The sequence below is a fragment of the Coffea eugenioides genome, chromosome 9 (genome assembly GCF_003713205.1).
Source record: "Coffea eugenioides isolate CCC68of chromosome 9, Ceug_1.0, whole genome shotgun sequence".
NCBI lineage: Eukaryota > Viridiplantae > Streptophyta > Magnoliopsida > Gentianales > Rubiaceae > Coffea > Coffea eugenioides.
In genome coordinates this window covers 22,198,164-22,221,563 of record NC_040043.1, presented here as the reverse complement: position 1 = coordinate 22,221,563, position 23,400 = coordinate 22,198,164, and the positions used below count along the sequence as shown (strand labels likewise).

Below are 23,400 nucleotides of genomic sequence, written 5' to 3'. Positions count from 1 at the left end.
GGAAAACAAGGTAAATGAAAAGTCAAAATAATGCAAGGGCAATTTTGTCCTAAAGGGGGTTAAGTGAGCAAAATTAAAGGTTAGGGGGTAAACTGAGAAATTGGGTATTCTTTAGGGGGATAAAATGTGATTAACCCAAGTTTTTAATGGTGCAATTGCTTAGCTGGACTGACGGAGGGGATAAATTGAGGAAAAACAAACGTTGGGGGGTAAAGTGAGAAATGGCCTATACTTAAAAGGGGATAAAGTGCGATTAACCCTTGAATAAATGTGCATTCCCCTAAAAGGATTTGTTTGCAATACAACTGTGAGGACAAGGATAGAGGAACATGATAACCGTTCATTCTTATATTTCATCAGCGTACACGAGTGATTGAGACCAGCCACATTCTACATGATACATACAGAATGAAAAACAAAAATTTGACTTGGGTCTGAAAAATGTGTGCTTCAGAATTGAGGAATTACTGTATAATGGACATTTGCATTAAATGCTCTAGACGGCAAATCTGCTTTTGCTCAGGAGCCAGGAAAAGAGATGGGACCATAGAGAAATCTTTTCTCCAGCAGCCCCTATAGGAGCACATCAAATGAAAGAAAAAGCAGAAATACAGGGAAGCACAGTCAACCTTGCAAGAAAATCCCAAAGGTGCTTAAACAAAAACAAACATTTCAGAAGTTTAAAAAGGAAATAAGTTTTTTGATGATAGAAAAGGTAAATTTGTGAAATGACTTGGAAAAATTCAGCAAATTTCAATCATTGATTCAGCATATCTGATATATTGACCAGCTTATCATAGAGAATCCGATCATCCCTCCCAGTGTTGCTCTCTAGAAGGGCACTTTGCACAAGTTCCTGGTCCGTAAAGTAAATTTGGTAAACGTAAACAAAATGTAGCATATAAACAGACTTCTAAATACAATTGCAAAAGAAACAAAAACCAACCTTTACATCTCTGTGCGAGAGGAACTTCCCCAAGTTATGGATGATAAATCTCATATCTTCAACCTGAAACAAGAAAGATACAGCATAAAATACAAGTTCCATGGTCAACGCATAAATGTACAAAACAATTGACAGCCACTTACCCTTATATACCCAACACGATTCCGGTCGAAAAATCTGAAAGCCTGCTTCAAAACAAAAAGGTTGACAAAATACAAGAAACATAGCAAGAGAAAATTGCAATAAACCCAACCACCAACAACAGAAATGCAGACAGAGTTTAGTGACATGCCTGCAACAGGTCCTTGTCAACTTTATTTCTTCCTTGATTGTTTATATCTGTCTTTCCAATTTTCTCCTCACTGCCTTGAACTAAATCAGGCTTTGTCTGTTGGGCAACAACATTAGCAGTATCCTTCTGATCTTTTGGACCAACAGCATCCTTTCTACTTTTCACATCAACATCCATCTTGCCAACTTGAGAATTTTTCTGCAAATGAAGCATATATGGTTGCAGCTATGTGAAAGCTAAATCAACAAAAGTATCTCCATGCTCTTCAGAAGAATCATATCATCCTTAAGAGACACCTTTTCCTAGATCATTTGATATCCTCCGGAAAGATTAGAAAAATTAATTACAAAGGTTACAAGCTATAAACATCGATAAATTCACAAAAGATATGCCAAGCCCTAATGAAACCATTTTCTCTTAGGAGCTAGCTAGCTTAAATCCGGGACTAGGATCTTTCCTAATTTAAGACCACGCTTATACAATTTTCTCCTCCAAGATATAAATCCAATGAAATGTTTTCTCTGTATTTCACGTATTCATATTTTCTCTTCAACAAAGATCATGTTGAAAAGTACAATAAAACCCAAGCATGCTTAACTGTTTTATCTGAAGGACCAAAAGTTACTCTCTGAAGAAAGCATACTTAAGAAAGCTCCAAAACTCCTAGAGAGACCATTACTCAGAGAGGCTAAAGTGGCTGCACGTTGCACGAGTTTTTCCAAAATAAAATAGCAAATGCATGTCCAATATCCAGTTTCACCAAAAATTGTTGGCTCATCAACTTTTCTGTGCTGAAACCAAGTTTTCAACTGTCACAATATTGCTTGCTGGGTCAGTAGTTATTTTATTCGCCAAAAAGTTTTGGGAGAACAGAACGTGGTCATTGATGATTCAACAGGAAAGAACACAGTGAAGAACAGCCCCCCAAGATTTGAACAATCCATGCCTATACAGAGAGCCTAACACAGACTAGAATGATAGCAGGCTGCAATTGACTTTTCCATACATGAAAACGCAGATACATGTTTCAAATCCACTTTCACTAATGAAATGGTGGCTCATTGAATTTTATCTGCTTAATACAGATAATAAAGCTGTTATGTCTTGGTTGTTGGATCAATAGCATCAATATTCATTTCTTTTGCCTGGAATTTAGAGGACGAGGTTATTGATGATTCCGAACTGGAGAACACAGTGAAAAATGGCTTTGCAAAGTTCCTACCTACAGTCAATGGCACCATCATGTCAACACCTTTATCCCAGGGCCCATTTGCATTCACACAAATCTCCTAGCAAAATTTCCAGAAACAGCATACCAGGACAATAATCTAATGCTCATCAAGACAATAATATGTAAATAAAAGAAAACAGTGATCCAGTGCATTCTCTCTCTTCAGCATAATCTCAACTCAGTCCAAAGCCACCATTTTGTCCATCATTTACACTGAAATATATGATATCCAAAGCCCAACTCATTATAAAGAAAAACGACTATTGAACTGACGCCTGCAATCTTCTCTAACTCAATAATAATTTCATATTCAACAAATCACAATAAGTTCGCTGAAAGCTAGAAAGTATATAAAACAGGATACACTAAAATAACCATCTAACAGAGGTGCTTCCCAACTGTAAGTTTCAGATGGAGAATAACTCCTATAATTTTGCACAAGAAACAAGTTAGAGACAACTTAGGAGCCCTATTAGCCCAACTTCGGTTGGGCAGCCCAAAAATTCATTCTGTTTTGGGCCCAGACCCATAACTAAGTTACTTCAATTTACTACTTCCAGCCTTTCTTAGTTAGGTGTAACAGTAAAGACTACTCTAGTCAGAAGCTTATGAATGAAGCTTTATTATTTAACTGACTAAGCTGATGTAACACTGATTTAAAATCAAACTAGTGCTGATATCCAATGTACATCACCTCTACAAAAGGTGATGCAACCCATTAAGAGAGGAGCTTGTTGGCAGAAGTACCATTTCAGATTTCACATTGGTGTTTAAACAATTTCTAGTAGGTCATTTCTTGCTTTTACTAAATGAAATTCCTAGATTCCATTTAGCCTATTCTCCCAAACTCACTTCATTTAGTTGTATCCTGAAAAAATAAGCTCTCTTCTCCAATCAGTTTTGATCCAAGAAGACAGCTGCATCAGTAACACCGTGTCAATTATAGTTAATTCCAAAGAAAGATGCATGCGCACATACTATACTGTTATCCTGTAAAAACCTCTACCAAATATCTACCCATTCTTACATCCCTTCTAGTTCTCATTGTCAAAATTCATGAACATGGGCCAAATAGTTATTGTTTGATAAATTTCTTTTTTCATTCAGATATACTATGGTGATTTATGTTGTCTACAACAGACAGAAACCAGATATCCCTCATCATTACAATTCCAACAACATTTATAGTACTCACCACAATCATTCCCAGGTTCCTTAAAAAATTCACCAATTTTTAAGCTGCACAGACCTCTTAAAACTGGGGACTTGTCCGATACCCACTTAAAACTCATATAGCATTAATACAGATACCAAAAGATTAGATTAGAAAGAGAACAAAGAGAACCAGTCATTTGGAGAAATCAGAAAAATAAAGAAGCCTTGCCTCATTAGCCAAGTCATGCTGTGGGACATCTGAAAGTTCCTCCACTTCCTCAGGGTCTTCCTCTTCATTGGTTTCATTTTTCTTCACATCTTCTGTCACAAAAGGCGTAGTAGTCTCATTGACAATTGATCCTTTTCCCTCTGGACTTACTACCTCATCAGTTTCAGTTTTATTGAATTTAACATCTTCAATAGTGCCATCTCTTTTTTGTCGCCTGCCTGTTGGTTTCTCCTCACCTTTCTTTGTACAGTCTTCTTCCCTCTGTCTCTTCCTTTGGTTCCTCTTACTCACAAATCTAACCCGCAGTTTCTGGAATAGAAGTGGACAAAGTGGTTGTGAGAACTTAAAAAAAAAAAAAGACAAAAAGACAATAACACCAGCAATAAGCAATTGTCAATAAAGGATCAGAATGCCTTCAACCATACCTGAAGAAAAGTCAACAGCCGAGAACCCATTTCATATTGAAGCATCTCATACAGTGATTCAGCAAATAATGAAAGCTGAAATAAGCATGTAGTGATCAGGAAGGGCAAGCAGAAGTATCTCAATTCAGAGAAAGCAATACATGCTTAATGAAGCCCTTCTAAGAAGTGAAAAGCAAAATATAATTCAGAACCCAATAACTAGAGAAGACCCACAAAATACCTCAAATGTTGATTCTTCAGTAGCCTTTTCGTTATAATCCAAAAGTGAATCCAGAGAGAGTGACAAGGACTGCAACTGCAGTTGAGGATTTTATAATTAAGTCAAACTGTGTGCTAAGACAGATTCAAAGAAAGAGGTAAATATGTGTAGTTACACACAAATATAGATATAAATATAACCATATTTTAATTTGGACCTACCTTTAAATCCTTGCTCCCTTTTGTTTGAATAATCAACCCAGGATGGCGAGGGGCCTCATCGCTGCTTCTCTTTTCCTTCAACTCTTTCTTGAGTTTGTTTGAGTCATCCTTTTCATCTCGACCTCTCCTCTCTTTCTCATCTTTCAAGTGTTCCCTTTCTTTTGCTTTTGCATGATCATCACCCTCAGGAATCTTTTGCCTGTCTATCCCTGTTTTGGACTCAGAAACATCTACTTGGTCAGCCCTCATCTCTATCTTTTTTTCTTGCTTCTCAGCATTCACAGCTTCTGTTTCTATTGTAGAGCTAATATAGTTTCCTATGTTCATATCAGTTGACTGTTTGCTGTTAATTCCTGAAGTTTGAGCCTCCTTAATTTGGTCCTCATTATTATCCTGAATCAACTTTTCATCCTTCACATTCCCTTTCTTAGTGCCAGCATCAGTGGCATCATTGTTGCCATCCTTAGCACTTGCCTTTTTTTTAGGCACCCTTCTAATTATTTTCTTCTTCACAGCTGTCTTTGCACCAGCACATTGGGCCACCATGGTATTGCCTCCATCTGGTTTAAAGCTTGCCTTGTCTTCAGCACACTCAAGTTCGTTCAAAGATTTTCCCTGAATCCCTTCAGGCATCAATTGACCATCTACTCTCTCTGCAGCTTTACCAACCACAACCTTTTTAATGATTTTCTTTCTCTTAAACGTTTTAATCTCTGAAACATTAGCAGATGAGCTATCCTGTTGACCGGGAACTTCTGGATCTGCAGGTTTCTCCCCACTATCTTTTCCACCCAGTAAATCAGCCTGTTTACCTGCTGTTTCCAGATTATCCTTTTTTGCAACTTTCTGTTTAACAACCTTCCTTACAATTTTCTTCTTTCCAGGCACTATGGTATCAACTGTCTGCATACTTTCTTGTTTATCCTCTTTCATAAGATCACTGCCACCTTGGACACTTTCAAGCCCTTCTTTATTCCTAACATTTTGGTCAGTCATTTGGCAGTCTTTCTCTGCCACATTCCCTTTATCATTGCTTCCATGTAGCTCGTCATTATGAACATGTGTTACCTCTCCAGACAATGAAGTTTCTTTGTTTTCATGTGGCAGGCCTTGTCCTTTGGCATCTTTCACATCCTCTACCTTATCTGAATGAGACCCTGAAAGCAGAAAGTCCAAAAGCATAAATACTATTACTAACAAGTTAACAAATTTTGGAAAAGGAAGCTTAAGATGTTGTACCTTGAGTGCCGGTCTTGTTTTCTCCAGATTTCTAATCCAAATAAGATTTTATTTAATCAGTTCAAAGCAATTATCTTCACGCTCAATTCTAATGCAAGCAAAAGTAAAAAGGAAAAAGACTAGAGTTCCAAAATAAGCAAGCAACAGAAAGCAAACAATTTGGCAGTGAGAGCTACAAATAGTATCCTATGTCTTCTTAAGTCAGCTAGTCAATCCACACTATATAACCCTCAACTAATGCTATTTTACTGTAAATTTAGACCCTCCTTTTCGTTCTTTCTTTTCCTTTACAACCACCTACTCCCCCTCATTTAAATGACTCTTATCATTATAAGATGATTAACTAGTTATTAACTAGTTATTCACTTATCTTTTCAATTGACCTTCTCTAAATCCTCAATCTGTATTTACAGTCCTCCCAGAAACTTTTTCAACTTACACACCCCCACCTGAGAAGAGTGAGCTTTTTCTGCAAAAGAAAGTAGTCTATCAAGGCACCCATATTTTTAATTTCATTTGCCTCCTATCTTTATAATCTTTTAGGAAGTCAATTTGAGTATCTTTTGTCAAAAATTTTTTTAAAAAAAAGTATAGTTGATATCATTAATCTTCTATTTGGCATATCGTTGGTAGGAAGGGTTATCTGTAGTGGCATGACATGGCGTGACATCTATGGAAAGTCAACATAATTTTAGAACATGTAGGGAGGAGGTCTTTGTAATATGATAAACCTCGAGTTCATTGAAATTTACAAACAATTTATTCAGACCATTTGATGAGTGATAAAGGCTTTTGTCATTGTCCATATATGTAATAGAGATATCCTCATTCAGGCCAAAATAACACAATACAAAAAAAAAAAAGGCAAAATGCCATGACCAAGCCACTTTGATATTATTCAACACAATCTTTCAAGAAATGATTCTTTCAGGATACTAAACCACACTGTTAAAGTGCAGAAAACATATATGAGCGTTCCAAGTTATTATAGCCATTAACCAGCACCAAGTGCGCTTCTTACTAATATAAGGGATGCACAATATCCCCCATGATTTACATGCTTATATTTTCTGTGGAGGAGGTGTTTTGCCTGCCCTCAGAAAGAGAGGATAATCAGAAATACAGAAGCATTGAAGCCCATAGAAGAAATCCCGAAGCCATACTCTACGTGTTTGACTGAGAAAATACCATAAAACAACTAATATTGTCCCTTTCAATTTTCATGTGCAAGAATTCATTCATGCATCAATGATCATTCCTTTTTAGCATCTCACATTTTCTTCCAACACACCCTTTGCTATGCTAACATCTCACTTGTAAGATGCAAACCAATTTCAGGTGATTGCATGGTAGATTATTCCTTCGAGCACTTAACCATTAAATGGTGCATCAGGACTTATTAGGGATTTAACAGCCCACTTCTTCTTGCCAGAACAAGAAAAAGGGTACCTAAAATGACAAGATATAGGCACTTTGACGCATTGTTTCCTACAAAACTACCTGAAAGGAAAAAGGTTCCCAAAAAACTAAGATTCGTGAAAATTAACATATTTAACCACTGCTTATAACTTCTCTATCTGTTTTTGTCTAGCCATATTTTACAGTGACAAATTTTGCCACTCCTTTGACATCCATCTTTTTCTATAGAAGGCTGAGATAAACAACCTTGCTGCAATGAAGATTAAAGAGATGAATACTCTAAAAAAAAGTTTGCACAAGCACGAAATGTAGATTAGAAGAAAAAAAAACTATAGATATAAAGAGGAAAGTGTCAAGAGAAATCAAAAGGGAAATAGATGATTCACCATACATGAATATGACGCGACTTAACTGGAACAAACTTTTTGCACAGAGGCTGTGCCACTTATAGCCCTCAAGCTGTAATTTGTACATATAGCAGGAGGAAAAATAAATGAAGGGAAAACCAGATTGGGGTTCAAACTGCAGGTGACTTGAATGAAGGAGCGTGAAAACAGAAAAAGAATTCCAGTATATTTAAAAAGGAAGGTAACTTAAAAGACCTCAGCTTATAAACTATGTTTGCCTGATTACTTACACTTCAAGCTTTAGGGCTAACAAAACTGGGTCAAAGTAATACCTCAGTAGAATCCAAACAAAGTCAAGGCAAGCATGTGTATAAAGTTCCTCAAATTTCAAAATCAGTTATGAGTTCAGCAACAATACAACCTTCCATGGCACAAGGATAGAGTTTTCTAGAACATGCATGTCATTTTCTTTGCATGGGACATAGTTTTCCAAAGGGCTTGAGCATTTAGAACCTTTTGAAACCTAGAGTGATTGTTATCAATGGCATCCATAGTCAAAACGAATAACCCAGGAGATTTTCCAAGGGAAAAGTAGGATTCAGAAAGCAGGCAATCTTGCAAATTTGGTGCCCTTAAGCAGCAGGTGAGGCAAGCAACTTAACTTGTGCCTATCTACGTAAAGTTGTTGATTTCAACAAAAATAATCCAACACTGTCAGATGGGGACTTCTGTAATAGCACATTTTTCTCTTTTATTTTCACAGTACTGTCGACTTTGATCACCACTGGTAACCATGCATTATCAACTAGTACCAATAAGCTACTAGTTTGCCATTATACTTTCATATCCATTTAAGGTTAATGTTATATTTGGTATTCAATATACAAAGAATTTCTTAGCATCTTCTTGTTGCAATCTAGTTGTTAGAATTTGGTCCCATATTTTCCAGCAATAGCTTGCAATTTAAATATTATTCTTTTCATTTTCCTTTCCTTTTTTGTTTTGCGCCAGGAGGGGGGGAGGGGGTTTCCTATAAATATGTCATTCCTCTTCCTTCTTGCTAACAAAACTAGTGCCGCCATCCTTTGCCCTTTTCCACCTCTGGCACGTTGGGTAATTAGTTGCCCATGAACTGGCTCAGACTTTTGCACCCATATCCTTTCCACGTAAAAAATTAACAGATGATGACCAAGAGTGGTCCACAATTTACCTCCCAGCAATGGCTCCACCACATTTTAGACAAATTGAAGCCAAATTTGAAGAACTCAAAATCCACAGTCGATTTCCATGGATAACAACCACAAATACACAAATCTAGACATAAAAGCAAAAAACTCGGACTGAACCCCCATCTACGTATTGGAACCCCAAATGGCAAGTTTTAGATACCAATATATTCCTTCAGATGTGTGGATAGTAGACTTAAAAATATCACTTCAAACATATCTAACAAAGAACCACCACCATTTCCTCCACCATCACACGCCTCCACACCTCATGGCTGCCGCTGCAACTAGGACGATTCAACTATTTGGTGGAAAGAGAATGAGAGATTCAAGGGCTGGGGAAAATTAACGATAATAATTCTGCAAAAAGAAGAGGGGGGGGGGGGGGACCAACAAGAAGAAACTACTTCCTAATTAAATTGACAGAGACTATATAAAGATAAACTATACAAAAAATCTGCATGGATTAGAACATCTGAAGAAGAATTATACAACTGCGTCTATGGGAAAGGGGAAGAGAAGACAATAGAAGTGGAGAATCGACAGCTTTGATGGTGCAGAAAAATGTTCACTAAGCATTAACGAGGAGAGTACAAATTCATCAAGAATAATAACATCTAGGATTCCGAAATCACAAGAGAAATAAAATTGAAATCTAAGTCATTAAATGAAGGAAGCTACTGCTGCAGAATACCCTAAATGAACTAGTTGCCTATGCATACCCCCGCCATTAAAATAAAAATCATTCAAAAATACTGCAACACTAGAGCTAAATCTAACCCCTAAATAGAACTTCCGAATATTAAAGAAAATCCTAAGCAATTGATTATCGAAAAATATCAAGGATTTCAGATGCTCCTGCATGAGCTGACAATAGAGGGGACTGGACATATAACAGATGAACGAGAAGTTAAGGTTGTTCACTTCATGAGTGAATATGCCAATATTATTTACTATCCCAGTCACGAGTCCTCCCAGGACACATATTCCTTTACCTCAACCCCAAAGTGAATTATATTAACCCCAACACAACATTAAATCTTTACAGGATAGATATTCCCCAATCAGTCATCCCATGTGAAAACAACCAACTAAATAAGGGACAAAATACAATTACTAATTCAATCCCATCTCATCCCATGAACCAAATAAGCCTCATTGTTGTCATGCTCTAGTAACTGTCTCTCAAGTCCAACTAAGCCTAACAGGAAAAACATAAACCAGCCAAACAACCAACTTCATACTATAAGACAGTAAGATCAGCCAAAAGAACAAAAGCATAAAAAATCAGAAACTTTACAAAATTATCTCCAGATATTGAACAATAAAACTGTAAAAAATTACTTCAAGCAAGAGCAAGAAAACCAGACCTGTTTTCTGAGGGTTTGCAGCTGCTCTCTCTCAAAGAAAGTCTTTTTGTGAGCCAGCCACTGGTCTCGCCAAGCATCCAATGAAGGGAGACATTCAGATAGATCAGGAACATACAGTACAGTGACCTCTTTATGACTGAAAATCCCATCCTTTCCTACCCTGTCATAGTGTATCTGCAAAGTCATGGAAATTCAGCTCCTATATAAGCTGCAGAGCAGAGAAAGGTAGAAACAGAAAATGATGTCTGAACAAGACATGAAAATACCAATAGTCTTTATCATGGAAAAATGCAACAAAGAAAGCAAGGTGCTCAAGTAAGCTGAAAGAAATTGATTCCATTACAATGTCTTAAGGTCAAAAACCATGTCAAGTGCTCAAATATATCACTATACAAAACCCCAAACAAATGCACATGAAGCAAAAATAGCAAACAAGTGACATGGATTTAAAAAAAAGTTAATGTTAATATCAACGCCAAGATAAGATGTGAAAATTATCAGCAGAAAACATTCAAGGGGCCATTTGGTAGAAGTTCGTATTTTGCTGTTCCTGTTCTTTGCTATGGAAGAAACAGAACACTTGTTTTGTCTATAAAGAAAAAAAACCATAAATATATTTGGTTTGTAAACCATTTAAAAACCTAAATGTGCATGGTTTTTCAAAAAAAAAATTAAAGTTAACCCAATCTTGGCTAGAAACCCATTTTGAAAAATGGGCCAACATGAGCCACGTGTAATATTTGGACGGCTCGAGTTTGCACCAGTGAGAGATTTTTCCTTTGTGTTGGGCTTGGGCTGGTCGAGCACCAACTAAATAAGCCCAAATGATTGGATTAACGGTGCCAAAATGGGTTCAGGCCAGGCCAAACTAGGAAGAACGGTGTGGGGAGGAACAAGAAAAGGTAGGGAGGGATAATGGATGGTGATTGAATGAAGATGAAATAAAACAATTTACAACCTTGATTTATTTGTTGTCTATTTCGGGCATCTTCTAAACAGGTAACAACAACATTTTTGGCATTTCAAGAACAAAGGCTCATTTTCATAAACATCTGTTTTTTGGTAATAACACGAAAAATTTCAGCAAACACTGTTTTTTGTTTGTTTGTTAAATTTTACAAATAAAAACAGAAAAAAATAAAACATAAACATTACCAAATGGCCCCTTAAAGATTGAATCAATAATTTTTGAAACACAGAAACTTTCCGATTAGTATTACTGATTACAAAGTGAATCATGAACTTCAGCAGTTCTTTCAATAATACAAAATCCAAACCACAATGGTAGAATAAAACTTTAGAGGATTTTGGAACTGACAATGGTAACCTTTGCAGGAAACCAAAAGCTTTACTGACAAAAGGGAAAAACAGCTTACTAAATAACTTCCTTGGGGCCCAGAGAATAAAGTATAAACACACCAAATATAAAGGGAACCACAATGAAGACAACATCAACAAGCCAGATGAGCAAAATCTAAAATGCCTATGGTTTCCCTGCAAGTTTTAACCCTAAAAGGAACTTATGGGCACATCAGAAACCTCCTCAAATAAATCAATATACTTTAGAGAAAAAAAAATCAGGTGAGGAAAGGAAAAGACGTGTACCTCAAGAAAACGATTCCAGCTCTTGCAATTTTTCAAGTCAAGATGAGCCACATCCTTTGCATATCTAGGAGCCAGTTTTGCATTAGTGTAAACAAGATATGTAACAGAATCTTATAACCAAAGAAATTTATATTGAAAAAGCATACCTAAGAACTGTTCGAACCAAAGAAGAGTCATCAACAGATGGATCTCCGCCATCAGTAGAATCCCAGCGGCCTCCAATTGCCATCAAAGAGTTATCCCTTCTAAGAACAGCAAATCTGAGCATATTGCAGAAATGTGGTATGCGATCTTCATAGCTTCTTCCAGATGAGAGCTCTTCTAAAGCATTTTGGCTTAGACCGCTCATCAAAATCATCTAAAACAGAGAAAAGAAACTACACGTGATGCGTATAATGTACATATTAGAAGTTATTTCAAGGAAAAGATCATATCAGATTCCATTAAATCCTCAAAAATCTTAAACATAATGGAGAGTATTGAGTAGATCGTGCAAAGCCACCTGGACCTCGACTTGTCAAATGCTCACCAGGATTAACTTTAATTAAGCTCGAGTTAAAACAGCTCAAACAGCAATTACAGCTGAATTTGATGCCAAAAATAATATTATCAAGTGCTCGCTAAGCAATCATGTCCATCATTTTTTATGACATACTTATACAACAAAAAAATATCTGCTCTCCACTAATTAAAATGTGTCACCTCAATCCAAGTTTCATGTAAAGTGGCACAAGCCATCCCAAGACACGGCTGTTGAAAACAGGTAAACTTTGTACTTTCAAAATCATTCTTACAAACCTTGAAAGGAAGGGAATGAAATTCACATTACAACATGGGGAGAAAAAAATAAATAATAAATAAAGGGACAAAGCTAACTGTAATTCCATGTTAGTAATAGTCTGCATGTATTCTTCTGGTTAGTTTTTATTAATTCTCATTCTTCTGGTTAGTTTTTATTAATTCTCGTTATGAAAAATTGATTTCATAGTTTATTGCTGTCTTTGAAATCTACGTCAGCTAAAATCTTTTCAACAGAAATTTCCTTTTATGGGATAAATTAGATAGCTTCGATAAATGAGACTACCAAGTTGGTCTTCAGTACTACACTAAACTAATTAACTCAAAACTAATCTCATCTTAGAGTGTCTACCATTAAAAATTGATTGGGCTCAAGCTCGAAGCAATTTGAGCCAATCAAGACCTAAAGTGACGTTTGAACTTGAGGTTGCCTGATGCACCATTAAGTTAAAGAAAGCAAGCAACAACATAAAAACTGACCTTGGAATTCCACACCGTACTTCCGTGCTCTGATTTTGACAGATCACAAGTAGGCAGTCCAGAAAGCAATACCTTGCGTTCAACCGCAGCATCATCTTCAACAAAGTCATGCTCAAAGCTGTTCAAGTAACAGTGATACAAGTTAACCAACAAATTAGTAGTTTAATGAAAAAAAACTATTCAATTAGCTAGCTAAACTTGGCATGGCATAGAGTTCCAGAAACAAAAGTTTTAAGCCAAAAGACAAAAACAACACTAGTTGGCCAGCTAAACTTGATTGAAAACTTAGTAGTCACAGTCAGATGCAGTGATTTCATTATTTTCAAGAAAACCATACTCCTCCCTAAATTGAGAAACAAGAAAATAAACAAAGACATCCAGTTCCCAACCAATATATCAAGATATGATACAGTAGAAAAATGTTGTTAATTTTGAGAGAGAAAGAAATGTGTAATTAAGCAGGGTACCTGACAGGAGTGTACAAAGAAAGCTTCACATTCACCTTTGGCCAATTAACAACCACCTACAGCCAATAAAAGCATGAATTATAACATATAATGCTGAAGTTATCTATTAGTCCTCCAAGATGAGATGGGAAGACCTTTGAACATTCTGGTGATACAAAAAGCCGGGGGTATCGTTTAGCCAGTGACAAATAATCCCTCTCTACTTCTACCAACCTAGAAGAATAAACCTACAAAGACAATATAAATGTATCAAGTTACAGCATCAATAAACACAAAATTCACATATCTAATAATTAACATCAAAAATAAAATTAGAGAGAAATTAATAATTCTTCTACAGATGACGTCACTTCAATTTTAAAGAGGAATTATCCAATGACAAATAACTAATCTTAAATTCATGGCAGCCACCTTGTCTAACTCCCCAAGAAATGCCCCAGGGAAAAAAGCAAGCAAAGCTTATAGTTCATCCTATAGCTTCCCTAAGAGCAAATCATATAAATGATGAATAAAATATCTATGAGAAATACTGAACTATGTGCGAAAAAAAGCCTTGCAAGGCAGAGACTGAGAAAGGATGTCCACAATATAAAAGGAAAAAGTGTAAGGAGCCTGAACAAGCACAGTACCAGAACATGAGAAATTTGAAAAAGGGGATGTGCTGCAGAAAGCCTGGGCAAACAGGAAGCAGGCAGGATATCCACAATAGAAAAGGAGAAAGTAATGTAGCCAGAACAAGCACAGCACAAAAATACAAGAAGTTTGCCAAAGTGAACAAGCAGAGCAGAAGGAAGGTAACGGTGAACAACCAGTTTCCTAATTGAGTTAAGGTAGTGAATTTGAGAAAGCTGTGCCTTCAAGATTCTTAGCCCTGGATAACAGGAAGGAGATCCCTCTTAAAGAAAGAAGTCCTGACAATCATTCTTCTGCCAAGCTCGTGTAGCCATTTTACCTTGCAAACGTAATCTCTCCTTTTCTCTTTAGGAGGTGAATGACGCCTTCAGCATGATAGAACACCAAGTTAGTTGGCTGCAAGATACACTAGCAGCTAAAGACACATAACTATAGTAGAAGACAAAAAACAAGATCCACCTATGCAGAGCTTCATGACGTGGAGATTCTTGTCGTGAAGGTCTACCATCTTTTGTCAAGGATGTACCTCGACGCTCCTTTGAGAGTCTCGCAGGAGTTCGCTCACGTTTAACTGTTATTTCATGTTTGCGATGTTGTTCTCGTTCTCTTTCCTTCTCCCTACGCTCAATAAAAAGCTGCCTTTCACGCTCCCTATCCCGCTCCCGTTTCCTTTCTCGTTCCCGTTCTCGATCACGCTCTTGCTCTCGCTCTCGTTGCCATTCTTGTTCCCATTCTTTTTCCCTTTCTCTATCTTTCTCTCGCTCACGTGAATAATCCCTATGATGTTCTTTGCCCCTTCGTTCAAGCTCCCTTTGATATGCAACCCTATCATCTTTATGATCATTAATCATTGGATGAGCACCACGCAACAACATAGTATTTGGATAATCCGAATCTATGGACATGCCTTGAAGCCGCTTCCCTGTTCCATAATCCCTTCCAGGAGGCAGGCTTACTCCATAGCCAGGATCTAAAGAACCCTGAACAAACTTGAGATCATCCACATTTCTGTGAGGTCCTGCTCCTAAGATTGATGAAGAATGATTTTTTCCGTAGGATGAACCACTTAACATTGATAAACTGTGAGGATCAGGATCCATTCTCCCACCATAAGCAATAGGATCTTGAATTGGATAATGATCCTCAGCTGAACGATGAAGAGTGTTGCCCCTTGCAGCAAGGAAATCAGCTTGTCTGCCAGAAATTTGTTTCTACTCAGTGCAGTCGGATATTGTGTCATCTAAGGAAGCAGCACGTGGATGCATTGTGCAGACGTATTATGCGATTAAAGATAACTTTTCTCATTGCATATACATTAACAAAGAAAAATCAGAATGGCATTTCAGACGCCAACAAATATCCACTACTCCCATCAACAGCAACTATATATCATTGCCGAACCAGTTATACTTGACACCAAAGATAACATACCTAGAATTTCCACCAAGGGAAGTAGATGTTAGTGACTGGGTTTTCAGCACTGATTCTTGCCTTAGCATTGATTGTTGTTCCGTGCGTTCATATATCTCAGGCTGTACAGAACCAAAGTTAATGTACAGCATGTACTAATCTATATAAACAAAAGAGATACTATGCATAATGCAATTCCTCAGTCCACACATGAATGTCAAACAATCTCCATGAAAGAGTTGATGTGTTTAGCATTGAAGGGTAGCATTTATCCAAGGATTACAAAGATTTCAAAGTTCATATGGACCAATGCTCAAGATGATAGCTCAAGAAGTGCGAAAATTTGAAATTTTGAACCAAAAGTGAAAAGCATTCCTTAATTAAACACAACTGACTATTTCGAGATGATTCATCACACTTTTGGTGTAAAAGAGGAAGGCTTAGGAGACACTTTCAAGTCCCTAGGAGATAATTATAGCATTCCCTAGGAGACACTTTCTTTTGGTGTAAAAGAGGAAAGCTTTCAAGTCCGTGTCAGAAGGCAAGTTACATTTATTGCCACAAAATATGCTGTGAGGAAAATTCAGTAATACACTTTAACAGAAGGTATGTTATGTTTATAAAGCACCTAGAGGTGCAACTCAAGTTACATATGCATTCATGTTAGTACACTGTGCCGTGTTTATCAGATAACTGTGCAAAAGATCAACTGTCAGTAGAAAAACTGTACTCAATCAGTAGGGTAGCAACATGCTACTTCAAAAAAATAAACGACCTATAAAGGACAATTGCCACAAAATGTACCATGCAACAAAATCCATTTACTATCTCAATACATAAAAAGGTAATAAGAAAAACATAAGGTAACTAAAAGCATTACTGGCTACCTGATGCTTATGAACAAAGGCAACTGATTCAGCATATCTAGAAGCAGGTTCACTCGGCAATTCCCTTCCTATATAAATGCTATGCCGATCACCATATTGGTGCCTATCCCCAGGTGTGTAATCAGAAACTCTATCTGAATACAACTGATCAACTTTATGGCCAAATGCATGGCCAGATGAAGACACATAGTCACCAGAAGTGAATTTAGGTGAGTCTGCCATAGATGAGTTAAAACCCCTACGACCTTCCAATAGAGATGGAAGGGATCCTTTAGCACTGATCTTGGGGGCCTGCAAAATAAATATCAAGAACCATAATGAACTACAGGTAGTTTTGTTTTTCAAGAAAGCACAAGTTGCCAAATACAGAAATTTTGGCATCTAACCACAGAATGAACAGAGCTCAGAACACTGGTAACAATAAAGTTGTCATTATTAAGTAGTTGAGAATACAGATATTCCTCATAGTGCCATACTTTATTTCTTTTTTCATATCTTTTTTCATTTTCCTTTTTGCAATTCTCCTCCCTCCCACCAATTCCTCATAGTGCTATACTTTATTTTAAGAACCCACACAATCCACCCCCTTTGAAATCCAGCATTCTTGCTTACCACAGCTAAGACAGAAAAGCCAATTAAAACTATAGATCGCCCACTCAACCCGTTTCCTTGTTGGGAAGGAGAAGAGGGACAGTCCTGTAGGGAGACCAACAACCAGATTAGTAAGGTGTATCGGGCCTTTAGTAGATTGAAGGTGGAGGATCAGTTTTTGCCAAGGTAGATGCAGGATAGTTTGGGGAATATGCAGAAGAAAGCAGCAATAAAGTTATTGGGAATAATGTCAAATACATGCACACAGGATATGGGGTCTGGACAGGTGAAGTTGCTAATTTATTAGAGAAAACAGAAGGTGCTGCAGTAAGTTAGATGAAATTTAGATGCCGGATGGGGTTGTTAGGAGAGTTTCTTTAGCTGGAAAATGAACAAAAAAAGGCCAACTCTATTTATTCTTATTTACAACATTTTTGAAAACCAACATATGTCTCCCTCAGCTTACCCATAAAGCATTTACCCAACAACTAAAATTATCTTGAGTCCAACATTGTATCTGTTTTGAAAGTTCGGTGGCTGATTTGAAACCTTACATAGTTTAGTAGTCAAAAATACAAGCAAGCAATACCCTTTTATATTTCTTTCCCTTATTCAAAATAAAAGAATGCCTAAGCCAAAGATGAAAGAAAATTGTGCCTTCCCAACACATCAGTGAAGATAATCAGTAAAAATCGAAGTTTTTTAGCTTGCAAATTTATTGTCTTCGAATACATCTCCTAGCAAAGCTTCAATTTTTCCAGCTTTCCAATGCTATCCAAACTTCATCAATAATACAAGTCTGATCCTATGCAAGCATAAAGCCTTAAGATGAAATCTAAATTGAATCAAACAGGCCACTGTCACTACAAGTAACTTGTACTTCAGAAAGATTTTCTTACATGATCATTATGGAATCTTTGCTATAACATTGGATTATATTTAGGCACCCTTGAGAGGCCAGCAGTTAGCAACAGATAGAAGCAACACTAAGGTGCAAAAGCTATTAAAGCAGGAGTAACCTAGTCAAGATTCAACTGAAGCTAGCTATCCATATTTGGGGACAGTTCCTTATCCTCCTTTCAGCATCTAGCTACACAAGGAGTGAAACTTAAAACTCTTTTAGCTATTGTTCAGTGTTAAGACACTATTGATGTCCTGGATATTTATCAAAATTGCTAAAAATTATGTTTAATTAGAACACATAGCCAGGGCCCAAATAGGCAATAGATTTATCTGTAAGTAGACTGTTTGGCGCACTTATAACACCTGAAGTTTCAGAAAATCATGGGCTAATTTCAGAAACCTCCCTCAAGATTTATGATAATTTCACTCAGCATCCGTCTAAATTCAAATATTACAGTGACCTCCCTTCATGGCTCAAAATGACTAATGACCTTCCCAAAAGAATTAGAATCATCGTGTGCAAAAAATGTGGCCACAGTTTTCTTTAAAAAGGAAACCCATTTAAAAAAAAAAAAAGCAGCAGAAATGTCAAATGTCTATCCAAACTTAAATAACTTACCAACAAGTATCTCCCTGCCATTAAATAGCCCTATTACCATCAATGTTACTTCTTCCCCACAACTTCAACTCATCTTTTTTGCCTGTCTCCAATCCTTCCCCATATTCCTAACCTCCATATCTCACAAATTCCAATATCAATCATGCTTCTTAATCCACCCATCTTTCATTCTTTTCATTCATCCTACTGTTTTCCCCCACCAAAGTTTAATAAATAATTACAAACATAAATATACGATAGTAAACGTGCCAAAGGAATATGGAGAATGCGATTAAGGCTTAGACAAGGCAGAATGTTTGAGATGAGGAGAAAAAATATATATTCATTGAATAGTTTTGTTTAAAACACTAAAAAAAAATCCTTAAGGGCAATTTCAGATATGAATATGGTTTTTTCTGGTCAAATCAGCCAAATGAAACACAAAGCTACTATTCAGGGGAGGTGAGTATAATTTTTGAAACATGGTCAGAGCTAGCTGTCATTGTCGTAAACCTCAAGAGAGGTTTCTGAAATTATCCCTTAAACTATTCCTGTGACTGGCTACTAAGTCCTGTGGGTCAGTGAAATGGAATGGATTCATGAGCATTTCAGACTTGCATATTAGGTGTTCAACTTTTTGTTTATATCTTTAAATGTACTTTGGTATTCCATCGCCCCACATCTTTTACTGGCAAACTGTTTCTTCCTTTTGGTGCCAGAATTCAGTTGCTGTAAGTAATTTAATTCAAAGGTCAAACTATGAAGCGGATGAACAACTATGGTCCATAAACCAATATCCATTTGAACTACAAACCAAATAGATTAGGGAACACAATAAACTCATCTCCATATCAGGGTCTACAATTCCGGTTCCATCCTCATAGGCAATTTCAGATATGAATATGGTTTTTTCTGGTCACATCAGCCAAATGAAACACAAAGCTACTATTCAGGGGAGGTGAGTATAATTTTTGAAACATGGTCAGAGCTAGCTGTCATTGTCGTAAACCTCAAGAGAGGTTTCTGAAATTATCCCTTAAACTATTCCTGTGACTGGCTACTAAGTCCTGTGTGACTGGCTACTAAGTCCTGTGGGTCAGTGAAATGGAATGGATTCATGAGCATTTCAGACTTGCATATTAGGCGTTCAACTTTTTGTTTATATCTTTAAACGTACTTTGGTATTCCATCATCCCACATCTTTTACTGAAAAACTGTTTCTTCTTCTTTGATGCCAGAATTCAGTTGCCGTAAGTAATTTAATTCAAACATCACACTATGAAGCGGATGAACAACTATGATCTATAAACCAATATCCATTTGAACTGTAGACCAAGTCGATTAGGGAACACAATAAACTCATCTTCATATCAGGGTCTATAATTCCAGTTCCAAATATGGGCACAAATCAAATGCATTATGAATACCCATTATATCAATTAAATCACTATTCGCACCTTCTACAACTTCTTATTCCACTATAATGCTATAACACTTTAATGTCAAAGTTCACTCACAAAGTCTATGTAAAAAGCATAACAAAACATGTTTCCTTTTTTTCCTCACAAAATACTGGAAACAAGTACAGCAACAGTTCAATCTTCGTCAACCCAAACACCTTCTAAGAAAAACAACTATTGCTTTCTTAAAATCATGGAAAGCCTACTAAAGTAAAAGAAATAGTAAAAACTACAAAAGTTTAACCTGTTGATCTGCCGAACTATATACAGAACTATACTGCCTTGCACCATAATTTTGTGGCCCAGCAGAGAGATGAGAATGTCCTCTATATCCACCCATATCTCCTTCCTGTGGACCTCCTAACATAGATGAATGCCGTGAAACCACAGATGGCTGCAACATTCCTTCAGGCCTTCCACCAGGAGGCCCATGGTAACCAGGCCCCAACTAAATCACAAAGAAATGAAATTCATACACAAACATCCCATCAAATCCTGCATAAAGTGCAATCTTTGAAGCACGACAGGTGAAATCAAGGGAAAATGAAATTATAATAAAGTCCTTGCTTTCGAGGAAATGTTAGTCCACTCATTTATTTGTTAATGGCACTCCCTTTGACATTCTGGCCTGAGCTAGACCAAATACCCCTATGCTCCAGGGAATTTACAACCACACCTTTGAATGAAGTTTGTAATCAAAACGAATAGTAATGCCATTTTATCCTTTCACATGAGTGAAAGAGTCAAGTGGACTGCCATCAATAAATAAAGCTGATACAGCTGCAAATCATTATGAAGGGCACGAATTGTCAAAATGGACAAGTTCATGTGCAAGAACTTACTAATTCATGTACATAAATATAACAGATTCTAAAACAGAATCTATTTCCACCATATACAATGAAGGCCACTAATAAAACATACAAGAATTACGCACTCTTTATTAAACTGCTCACCAAGCAAGGCACTTTAAAACATTTTACCCTAAATAAAAATGGAAAGACACAACCAAACAATTATAGAAGAGAAGAAAAACACACATTTTGGGTATAGGCGGATTGAGAAGGGTAGGGTTGCTGCTGCTGCTGCGGCTGCTGTTGACCATATGAATTATTCCCACGAGATGAATACATTTCTCACCTCACAATATACTGCAATCAATGATTACAATTATCACAATCAAAACTTGCACAAAATTCAAATAAAGTAACGCTTAAAAATCTCTTATCAACGAAATTCCAAAATTGAAATTGAAAATTTTTAAAAAAATGGCAAAATCAGAAACCTAGCGTCACGCAAGTCGCTTGCCTACATACGTTATATATACGTATAAATCTACATAGAGAGAGGGGAAAAGCTTACGATTGTCCGCGAGGAGGTTCAGAGAGGCAACTGGTAGACTTTATCGATGGTGCCCCTTTATGAGGGTTATTAACTTATTATGATAATAGGGCTTAAAGGGGTTAGAAATGGTTTGCGCATGACGCAAAAAGATTGACTTTTTCTTTTTCTATTTTTCTGATAAGAAACCACAGAGGATTTCAACTGGGCGAGTAGGGTAAAATGACTACAACAGTCCCCGGGTTTCACAAAAATTACCTTTTTTTTTTCCTCTTAAGATGAAGATTTCAATGTTCAAATGAGCAGGCAACGAAAATACCACCATAATCTGTAGGCTTCCACCAAAATTACATTATGGTCCCCATATGTTTAAAAAATATCAAGTAAGCCATTAAATATTCATCCAATTTGTTCTAATGTAACTTATGCATTGTTCTTACGATTTAACTTTGTCCTAAATTTGTGTTACATACCAAAAATATTAAGAAAAATTCTGTTCATCTTCCAAGTTTGACCTAATCAGTGGAAAAGAATAAAATCATATTTTTGGGGCCTGGCTATGTGAAATCTATGTATTTGCTAGTGCATGATTATTTGCCCATTTTTAGATGTTTGGAGTAGTAGAACTACACATGTTAACCTTCTTAGAAATTCTTTAGTAGAGATGGAAAGTTTTGTCTTATGTGATAGGCAAATCAGTAATAAGTGACAAGATAAAAGTGTGAACAAGGAAGAATGAACAAGCATGGTTCAAATTGAAATCATGTTATTGATTGTAAGTCGCAAGTAGTTACTGAGGATAACCGTCTTTCATCTTCAAATTGAACCTCATGCTTTTGTGGTTGTGTGACAACCCCACTTTCCCCTAGGGACGTACCTTTGGATTTAGCAGACCGTCTGCCTAACTCTCGCCCGGATTCACTCACAACTCTTAGAAACACAAATCATAACTTCAAGAGAAAGAGAAACAACAACAATTAAACTTAACATATATACATTTGATTACTGCGAATATCCATACAGACCCAAAATTAACAAAGGATTCAATCTCAAACTGAGACACTAACTCTAGAAGAACACTAGTATTACTACAAAAGTCAAGGGGTCTAGACAAAATCTCTGCCTTCTCTCAATCACACGCCCTTACTCTCGCGCCCCCTATAAGGAAAACAAACTAATGGGGTGAGGCAAAATTCAGTGAGATTCCAAAAAACATGTAAACAAAGTAGCAATCTCAAAGCAAGTAAGAAAATAGTAATTAGGCAAATCAATAGCAAGCAAGCAAGGGACAATTAGCACTTTCAAGTGGAAGGATATAGTTTCTCTCGCATTGGCCGCTTGTCTTGCAACCGCTGACACTCCGTCAACTTTGAAATACAATATCAAGATCCAGTAGAACACTACTTCACACCAATCTCCATCCACCGATCATCCCCCTTTACAAGGCCCGCACACCAAACAAGTAATAAGTGGGGTAATACTCGAGTATACCAGAGCGAGTAGTAAGATACAGGATCCATGGTTCATCGGTCACTTCGACCAAGTCCTTACTGGTTCAATTTGACCAACTAACCAATGGGGTTTTGTGAGGACCCGGATTTTTATTTTCTTACTTTTATATTATTTTAAGGACTTAATTAATTATTTATTCACCCGTTTACTCTGAATAATTTATTTCATTCATTTTAAAACCCATTTGTATGCAAAAATGTCTCTTTTATATTTTTAAAACATTCCGTTTACGAATTTAATTTTTCTACGGCTCGTTTAGCGAGAAATAGCGAATACACGTTTTTCGAGACAATATTCGATTCGAGAGTGCAATAGTCTTGGAGATTTGAGAACTCATGTTTTGTTCTTAAAATAGTTATTTTTATAATTATTTACCCTAGAATTAGTTAATTATATCATCGTTACATGAATTTCTT

General features: G+C 36.7%; 1 protein-coding gene across 2 annotated transcripts; it reads right to left on the bottom strand.

Annotated features, from left to right (window-relative positions):
- Nucleotides 1-320: 320 nt before the first annotated feature.
- Nucleotides 321-21,572, bottom strand: LOC113783075 (protein SHORT ROOT IN SALT MEDIUM 1). 2 transcript variants are annotated; one of them, XM_027329101.1, is made up of 22 exons: nucleotides 21,494-21,572; nucleotides 21,172-21,282; nucleotides 20,376-20,579; nucleotides 16,580-16,870; nucleotides 15,714-15,814; nucleotides 14,742-15,476; nucleotides 14,602-14,647; nucleotides 13,784-13,876; nucleotides 13,650-13,705; nucleotides 13,183-13,300; nucleotides 12,051-12,262; nucleotides 11,905-11,968; nucleotides 10,300-10,473; nucleotides 5,938-5,968; nucleotides 4,699-5,855; nucleotides 4,499-4,573; nucleotides 4,279-4,353; nucleotides 3,854-4,162; nucleotides 1,239-1,436; nucleotides 1,090-1,131; nucleotides 947-1,009; nucleotides 321-856 (listed from the first exon to the last, which is right to left on the bottom strand). In XM_027329101.1, the coding sequence occupies exons 2-22, from the start codon at nucleotides 21,262-21,264 to the stop codon at nucleotides 758-760; spliced, it is 4,236 nt and encodes a 1,411-aa protein (XP_027184902.1). In that variant the 5' UTR covers nucleotides 21,265-21,282; nucleotides 21,494-21,572; the 3' UTR covers nucleotides 321-757. The 2 variants fall into 2 exon arrangements, with proteins under 2 accessions (XP_027184902.1, XP_027184903.1); XM_027329102.1 differs by lacking the exon at nucleotides 20,376-20,579.
- Between the last annotated feature and the right edge of the window lie 1,828 nt (nucleotides 21,573-23,400).

Excerpts from the sequence above, each read along its gene's own strand:
- LOC113783075 (XM_027329101.1), bottom strand. The coding sequence starts at position 21,264 with ATGTATTCATCTCGTGGGAATAATTCATATGGTCAACAGCAGCCGCAG. Across the intron at positions 10,474-11,904 it reads GCTGGAATCGTTTTCTTGAG|ATACACTATGACAGGGTAGG; the intron begins GTACACGTCTTT and ends ATGACTTTGCAG. Across the intron at positions 1,132-1,238 it reads TTGACAAGGACCTGTTGCAG|GCTTTCAGATTTTTCGACCG; the intron begins GCATGTCACTAA and ends GTTTTGAAGCAG.